The following is an 8,289-nucleotide window of genomic DNA, read 5'->3' as shown; positions in this document are numbered from 1 at the left end:
AATTAAAGGTGTACGCCACCACTGCCTGGCCAGTTTGCTGTCTTGAATGTTTGGGAGAAACTCAGTGCTGATATTCACAAGCACAGTTACCATAGCATGTTCTGAGTGCTTGTTTGTATGACTGTGGCCTTGGGTATTTCACCTGCCTAAGCCATCTGCACAGACATGCACTCTGACCCAGTCACATCAAGGAGAAAAATCAAAGCTCAGAAGCAAAGGAACTCACCACCCAGGCCCTTAAGTAAGCCAGCCAGTAGGGTGCCCTAGGATTCAAACCTCTCCTGTCTCCTGGCAGTCTTCAGGTTTTGTTTACTAAAATCGGTGTCAATTCCTAACACCCTGTGTACTACTTACTCCTTGATGTTCTCCTAGCAAAGTGGCAGTCCCTGGGTGCTGCTATTGTTACCTGTTCACACGTGCTAGACAGGCTCTGGCACACACTAGGCATCCAGGAATACTGAACGGAACACTTCAGCTGGCTCTAAGAAATTGCACACCTGGCCATCACAGTACAAAAACTATCAGGAGGCTCCTCTCGGAAGTAATGACCGGAGAAGAGAAAGGGAGGTGGGCCAGAGGCTGGAGGGGCGACCACTCCCTGGCCAGTAGCACCCCCTCCCGCCCCCCCAGTACCACTGGAAGCAGCTTTCATCACCGCCTCCAGCGCTGGCGCGCGCCAGGGATCACTTTCCCGGTTCACATTTCTAAGGCTGCTGCTGGGTTATTTTGGTCGGGAAACCTGATCCTTCGCTCGGTTTATTTTAGCACCTTGGAGAACTCTCAGTGCCGCACCGGATCCGAGGCCGCGCCCAGCCTGCTGTCGCCCCCCTCTGTCTTTCCCCAGAGGCTCCGCACCATGGGCACCGCTCACCCTGGGCTGGGGCCAGAGTGGGTCCCTTAGCCGCCGATCCGCACACGTAGGGTGGCGTCAGCCGGGCGCTGGAGGCCCGATCCCAGGGCCCGGGGAGACCGTGCACACTGAGAGGCATCAACTGCCAGAAAGCTCTAGCCTTACGGACTCAGCGCGTTGGGCACACGAATGCGGGCACACCGGGCACCATGCCAGCAGTAACCTCCGCTCAGCCTCAGCCCACCAGCCATCCCCACAGTTACACAGGACACACCCCAGGCAAACACAAGCACACTCTCCCATACACACTCTCCTCCATCACAATCACACCCACAGCTGTACTCGCCTACACCCACAGCAGCTCACATGGGTGCATGCACACACTAGTCCACAGACAAACACACAGGGCCACACAGCCAGAACAAATGCAGACACACTGTTCTCACATTGTCAGACACTGTCACTCACACAATTCCACCAGGAGCTCACTCACATCATCACACATCAAAACACACAAGCACAGATGTGTGGGCACTGCCCCCCCCCCATCCCCAGCTCACTCTCCCAAGCCTTGGTGTACGCTCTTCCACGCCACTCGCAGCTCAGTATTGAACTGCGCAGCAAGACAACTGACCTGTCCACTTCCTGATTGATGAGATTGATTCTTGTAACCACCGTGAGCATCAATTCATACCTATTCATTATTTATGCTAATTCATGCCTTCGTTCATTGTTCCTGGAGTTGTCCCTCATCCTTCTGCCCCATGGGGATTATGTACTGCTGACTATCTGAGGAAGATCAAGTGTCCAGCCAAGATGTTCAGTGATCAGTGGCAAAAGATGATGGAGAGGCGGGTGGGGAGGTCCCAAGCCAATGCTGCCTTGGGAGAACGTGGTTTGGAGCATTTGGCCAAGAGAGTGTACACTCTTAGGTTCACAGCCAGAGCAGTCTGGGTTTTATGCACTTGTCCCTGCTTCTCTGCTGTCCCCTATGCCTGGCCACTGTCCCTCAGTGGAGAGACACACTATCACTGAGCTGGGGCCAGGGGATTTGAGGACTAGTAGCAGAGCCTTCTCTGAACGACTTCTCTGTGGTCCCAGGCAGGTCTTGCCGGTCTATCTTTAGACCCACCCAGCCTTGTCTAGACCTGTGCCTTTTGCTGCAAACCCCTCCAGCAGACTGACCAGGGGTTTTGGCTCCACCCACCTGTCCTTTGAAGACCATTCCAAGCCTCCTCATTGGCTTTCTGTCTGGTTCTAAACAGTTAGGGCAAGAACTCTGCTTCCCAGGGCAACAGAATCCCAGTTCTTATTTCTTTCCATAGTCTGAGGACTTTCTCTCTCTCAAAATGCCTTTCTGGAGACATGAAGACCTTGCCTTTGGAGGTCGTGGGCTCTTGGCAATTCTTCTGTGATCCTAAATGCAAGTTTGTTTACAATAGTGTGCCTTGTGACTACTTTAGTAGCCACTAAATACGAGGTCCCTATGCCTCCAGGGACTGCTGGAGAGAGGGCCCACTCCATCCAGTCACCCTGGGTTCAGCTATCACCCTTCCACCCCCAAACCCCCACCACTAGGCACCTGTGTAATCTATGTAGTGAGATGACAAGGCCTAGCTTAGGGACTATTGCCAGGGCTATGAAAATAATGTGTGCAGAAGCGCAGCCTCATAGTTTGTTCAGTAGGGAGATGCTGTTCTGGGGCCAAGTCATGGGTCCTTGTTCAGGGCTGCATGCTATTTACGTCTCTGACTTGTATGGCTTTGGGTATTCATGATCTCTATAGTCCAATGTACCAGGGCTGTGCCATCCTGACCTGCAAAGCAAATGAGAGGGGATGGGGGCAGTGTGAGTCCATTGGTGTAGAACATTTCTCTAACAGATGTCCCTCTTCTCTGCTCCACAGACAGTGGCATCTTACACTATGAGAGTAAGTGGAGCATCCTGACCCACCACATATGCTGAGGCTGATACAGGTTTGTATCCCACACTCACCAACCTACCAAGAATGCCATACAAGCACAAGGGCTGTGGGGTGTGTGTGTTGGGGGAAGGCCAACGAGGCCCAAGAATGTACAAGCAGGCAGATCAGGAGCTGGGCCGGGTTATTTTACGCATGAGCCTAGTCCATTCAGACCCTCGGTTCTGGCTGTCCCTGTAGGAGCTACTTCACGTGTAGCCTGGCAACTCCTAACTCTAGGCCAACCCTCTGCAGGTCAAGGTGAAGCCCTTCACAGGGGACAATGTGATGGGGGAGCCAGCGAAGGGAGGTTACATTCTGCCGCACAAATTCTTACCTGTGGACCCGCTCTGGTAGCCAGTCCTACGTCAGAAGAACCAGTCTTAGCAGGCAGGATTGTGGGTTTGGAGGGCAGTGTGAATGGGGCCAGGACCCAGAGTTCATTCTCATGGTCTCTGGTTTTCTATTGTCCACTTCCCCGGGGTCAAAACGAACGATAAAGATGCTGTTGGTGTTTCACACAGTGAATTGGTTCTATAGTGCTCTGTCACCATTGCAAGCTGTGACCCCTGAAAGGACTATCACTTTCACGAGCTTCAGGAGAACTGCTCCCCAAGAAACCGCCTCTAGGGAGCTTCCCTGTGTAGCTGGGCAAGTGTAGCCTGCCTGTGGCATCTTTTCCCTAAGAAATACAGGACTACACATAGGCACCTGGAGCAGCCCGGATCTTGTCTTGTTTTTGAGAGAACATCTGAGTTTTCATAGAAGTACCGTGGCCACTGGGCTCTAACAGGTTCCAGGCATTTGGGGTGATGGAAAATTAGATGGTCATCCCTAGATGCAATGGCTTCCTTCTGTATACACGGAGTAGCAGTGATTAGCTAATGGCACGAGGTGTTGCAGGTCGGAAGGGTTCCCAGAAGAATAGTATGTAGTGTGGAACCTGGGGAGGCCAGGAAAGACTGCAGACCGTACATGAGGCCCTTAGGGACTATATGCTGCTGCAGTCTCACACCAGGCAGGCCTGGGTGTACTAGTTACTTGAAAGTTGGATGGGAAACGGACATTGCCCCACTAGCTAGCTAGGACCATGGGACATTAACAATGGTCAGGCTGAGAATGTGGCTGGGAAAGACAGCAGCCACCTTGACTGGCCATTTCCTGTGTGGCTTCCTCACAGACCCTCCCAAAGTTTCAGAGATGCCCCCTCCATCTTTGGCCCTCCCAGGCGGTCAGTGGACTCCAGCTTTGGGACTAACTGCAGGTATCCACCTGTGCCTACTGCAAACAGCCCTGAAAGTCAGAGTTAAGGGGCCGTGGTGGGGCACACCCTTAGTGTGACTGGCAGGTTTTCTGATGTCACAAACTATCCTTTATCTAGAAGCTAATGGCTTGGTAGGGGTGGAGCTAAGGGCCTGAGGCTACTTAGATTCTGGCTCTCTACTCCTTTTGACCCCCAGATGGTCTCAGCAGGGATACCTGCTAGATTGGGGTGGTGGGCAGGCCTTTTCAGTCTTCCTCTCTGGGTATTTTTTTCCTCTGTGAGACATACATAAGAACTTTCTGACTCAATGTCTGATGAATGTAAATTTCTTACATACTTGGGACCAACTAGCTGACAACCCTCTCACCATGCTGAAGATACAAACATGATCAATACAGGGTTGGGGTTTGGGGGTTGGGAGACACCAACTTTTCCCACCCTCCAAACCTTCCCAAGTCTTGGAGCTTCCCAAAACTTCCATGCTTTCCACCCAACCACCAACTCCGGCAGCTAGGATCCCCAGGGCAGTGCCCCAAGTCTCCTGAACTGGAAAGCTGCTGGCATCCAGAAGTCAAAGGGCAATAGGAACACCCCCAACCCCAGGACCCGAGAAAGACAGAACTACACTACCCAGAATTCCTAGGGTTAGAAAAAAAGGAAATGTCGTTTATGCAAGAAGAGGCTCAACTCCCCCAGCAGCTGCAGAGAGGTGGGAAAGAAGAGAGAGAGAGAGAGAGAGAGAGAGAGAGGGGGGGGAGAGTGTGCTGAGTGCCAGAGCTAGGGAGGAGAGCCGGGCGGGCTGGAGGAGGAGGCGGTGCCTACCCGCCTGCACGCTACCGCCTGCGGACCTGCATCCCACGGGGCGCACGGGCGAGCGCAGGTCCTGCGTGCGCCGGTGCGCGTTGTCGCGCGGCTGCGGACGAACACAGGGGCCAGACAGGCGCAGGGACCGAGTTTCTGCAAAGTTTGACCTGGTTGCCTTTCCGATGCTGCAGCAGAGCGAGGCGGCGCGGGGCGCGCCAGGCGGCTGCGGCGCGGCGGCGGGGCAGAGCGGTGACAGCACGCTCATAATGATCATAAAATAAGGAGGCGCTCGGGGTGGGGGCGAGAGAGCCCCGAGCCTCAGCCCTCCGCCCCCGGCCATCCCCACAGCAGCCCGGAGCCAGGAGGGGCTTGGGGATCCGAGGCGCCCACGCCATCCCCGGACCCTAGTAGATAAGAGCCAGGGGACACTGCCCAGGGGAGGGGGCGCCCCGAAAACGTGCGGGCAGAGAGGTTAGGGAAGACCGGAGGGCGGTGACCCAGGCACCTGGAGCGGCCCTAGGGGCAGGTGAGTTCGTGACGCCCCCTGGGTGGGAACCTGACTGCCAAAGTTCCTCGGCGGAGGCGCGCGCTCGGGACGCGCTGGGCTCAGCTAAGGCTCAAGCTTGGTTAGGGGAAACCGAGGCACGCGGTGGGGCGGGGGGGGGGGGCAACACGCCTTCTTGGTGTCCAGCCACCTCTGCCGGCAAAGGGCAGAATGCCTTAAAAGACCGGCCTGGGCTTGGCACTGAGGCCCCGGGGATCGAGACACTGGAGCGAGAAGGGGCGTTTCACGCTGGTGGCGTGGTACTGATGCGCAGTACCCGAGCCGGGAGGTCCTAGTGACCCACTGCGGTGGCAGTCTGAACGACCCCTCACCCCTCCCTCGAGCTAAACCGGTGTCAGCGGAGATGTCACGGGAGGCGATTATTCGCTGGTGCGCGCAGTCGTGCGGCCGCCACTGACGGGGCGGGCGGAGGGGGGCGCCACCTCCGGGGAGACCGCCCAGAGCTGCGCCGTCAGCTCCACAGCCCGTGCCCGGCGCACAGGCATCGCCGCGCCCTCGAGTCCCCCGCAGTAAAGTTCGGCTCAACTTTGCCGCCCTGTGCCTTCCACCTCTCTGCAGGTCCTCGGCGGCCGAGGCGAAGCAGGCGGCGGCGGATATCCGAGTGCAGTCCCGGAGCCCTGCGCGGCAGTCAGCGGCTACAGCGACAGTGGCAGAGGAACGCGCGAGTGGGCGCCGGAGGGGACCTGGCGAGCACCTAACCCGGAGCGCACCTCTCGGAAGGGCGGGTGGATACGGGCCTCACAGGACGTCGGACCTCTGCCGCTTGAATCGGAGCTCACGCTGCAATTGATTGGGCCCCGCCGGGCGGGCGCGTGTGTTCCAGGGAGCCGGTGCGGAAGGCAGAAGGGCAGGAAGTCGGCGTTCTGCAGCGAGGGTGGCGCGACCGCGCGGGGACCGAGCCTTCCTTATTTATGTGCCTGGCAGAGCCCGTCTGCTTCCTGCGAAGACTTCAGGGAGAGTGTCCGAGCTGCCATCCCCAAGTGTGAGGACGCAGCGCTGGATGTCAGAAAAACATGCTTCTCCATTAAACTCCAAACTTTTCTTTTTTTAAACCCAAAGAATATCGGTGGCTTTTGCCCACTGCTAGAAGAGGGAGCCCAGGGCTCTTGAGATGCAACAGAACCCATATTTATAACAGGACCCGGCAGTGCTATGCAAACCTCCTCTACTCCTTAAGTTCTCTAGCCTATGGATCTCGATTTTGAGTTTTGAGATTAGATTGAGCGCTCTGCACTGGGTCCTGCAACCTCCATCCTTTCAATGCCCTGTTATTTTTGGGACTGCTGGCCTTCCCTGGAGATTAGAGCGGTCCTGTGTGCCATGGGCTGTATTCAGAGCATCGGAGGCAAAGCCAGAGTCTTCCGGGAAGGGATTACCGTGATTGATGTGAAAGCCTCCATCGACCCCATCCCCACCAGCATCGACGAGTCCTCCAGCGTGGTATTGCGCTATCGGACACCCCACTTCCGGGCCTCAGCCCAAGTGGTCATGCCGCCCATTCCCAAGAAGGAGACCTGGATCGTTGGTTGGATTCAGGCGTGCAGCCATATGGAGTTTTACAACCAGTACGGGGAGCAGGGCATGTGAGTACTCCTGGGGACAGGCTGGGGGCCTTGAAGGCTCGGGGAGGCTGGAGCAGGGCTGCAGGGGTCTTTAGGCAGGGGTGGAACTGTCTCCAAGCCTTCTTGGGTCAGGCAACTCTGGGGAGCCTTTATGTTGATTAGGGTCCTAGCTCAGCTAGACCTGCCCTGCCATTATCCCTGGTGCCCAGGGTTGTTCTGTCCTCCCTGGCAAGATGCTGAGAGAACAAGAACCTGTGCCCCTTTGGTAAAGCAAGTGTCAGGGCCATCTGGGGTCACCAGAGAAGTCATCACTCTGCCCCCCAGGCTCAGGCCTCCATGAACCCATTAGCTGATGGGAGTGGTTGGAAGCCTCAAAACAGCTTCCAGACTTCTTTGCACAGGACTTTGCCGTGGGGTCTGAACTTGTCTGAGTTGTGTGTGGAGGCTCAGATGCACAGAAGAGCTTCGGAGGCCAGCTTTACCATTGTCAGTGGTGGTGGGCCGTGGCAGTGTGTGTTTGAAAGGGACTTCAGAAACCCAGTTTGCTCTGCAGTGTGCAGCTTTGCTCCCACTGGAGGTCAAGGGTCAGCATCCAGTGTCCCTCCGGTGGGGCCCTGACTAGGAGCGGCTAGAGGGACACATTGGTTTCATCTCTGTGGTTTGGTCTCTTAGAATGAGATAGATCTACATGGGACCCTGGAGCCCTTGGGTCTTGTTCTGCATGCTCTCTGGCCCCAAAGAAGGCCATTCCTCCCTGTGGAAGGCAAGCTCGTGGGGACTGTGGTGAAAGCAGCTGCTGAGACCCAGTGGTTGGTGGGGGTGTGGGGACACCACACACACACACACAGTCCCTGGCTTGACCCCTGTGGTGGCTCACCGACACTGTCTCTCGAAGTCTTTGGTGTCCACTCTACGTGGCCTCGCTTCTCAGCTTTAAGAGAGAGGTCTCTGGAGAGTTGGCGCTTATGTTTGGAGAAGTCCACAGGGCTAAGGGTAGCTAGTCACGTCAGCAAATGTGCCTTCTCCGTTTAGCGACTCTTAAGCTCTGCAGGAAACAGGAAGATGGGATAAGGCTTAAAACTAGGTTGTCACCCCAATGGCCTAAAACCACTGGGGCACACAGGGTCATTGGGCTCCCTGCAGCCCCACCCCTGCCTCTGAGCTCTTCCTCTTTTTTTTTTTAAGATTTATTTATTATATGTAAGTACACTGTAGCTGTCCTCAGACACTCCAGAAGAGGGCATCAGATTTCGTTACGGAAGGCTGTGAGCCACCACGTGGTTG

At 56.0% G+C, this 8,289-nt stretch overlaps 1 protein-coding gene and 1 long non-coding RNA gene across 7 annotated transcripts in view; one reads left to right on the top strand and one right to left on the bottom strand.

Moving 5' to 3' along the window:
* Window positions 1-4,341, bottom strand: Gm33126. Its single transcript, XR_374254.3, has 3 exons — window positions 3,148-4,341; window positions 2,433-2,666; window positions 1-2,267 (listed from the first exon to the last, which is right to left on the bottom strand). It is a non-coding gene; the product is annotated as a predicted gene, 33126 (long non-coding RNA).
* The window catches only part of Fam78a (family with sequence similarity 78, member A), a 41,504-nt gene continuing 35,352 nt past the window's right edge, over window positions 2,138-8,289 (top strand). Inside the window, exons 1-3 of one of the 6 annotated variants that reach the window (XM_030251002.1) lie at window positions 2,138-2,236; window positions 2,757-2,826; window positions 6,002-6,590. In XM_030251002.1, coding sequence (XP_030106862.1) covers window positions 2,809-2,826; window positions 6,002-6,553 — 570 coding nt within the window. In that variant the 5' untranslated portion in view covers window positions 2,138-2,236; window positions 2,757-2,808 and the 3' untranslated portion in view covers window positions 6,554-6,590. Of the gene's footprint in view, window positions 2,237-2,756; window positions 2,827-4,390; window positions 5,405-5,655; window positions 7,027-8,289 lie in introns of those variants that run through there. The other 5 variants (XM_011239099.1, XM_011239096.3, NR_151493.1 and 2 more) reach the window with 5 other exon arrangements.

The sequence above is a fragment of the Mus musculus genome, chromosome 2, assembly GCF_000001635.26.
Source record: "Mus musculus strain C57BL/6J chromosome 2, GRCm38.p6 C57BL/6J".
NCBI classification, from domain to species: Eukaryota; Metazoa; Chordata; class Mammalia; order Rodentia; family Muridae; genus Mus; species Mus musculus.
Note: the sequence above shows the minus strand (reverse complement) of the source record. Positions and strands in the feature narration are given on the sequence as shown.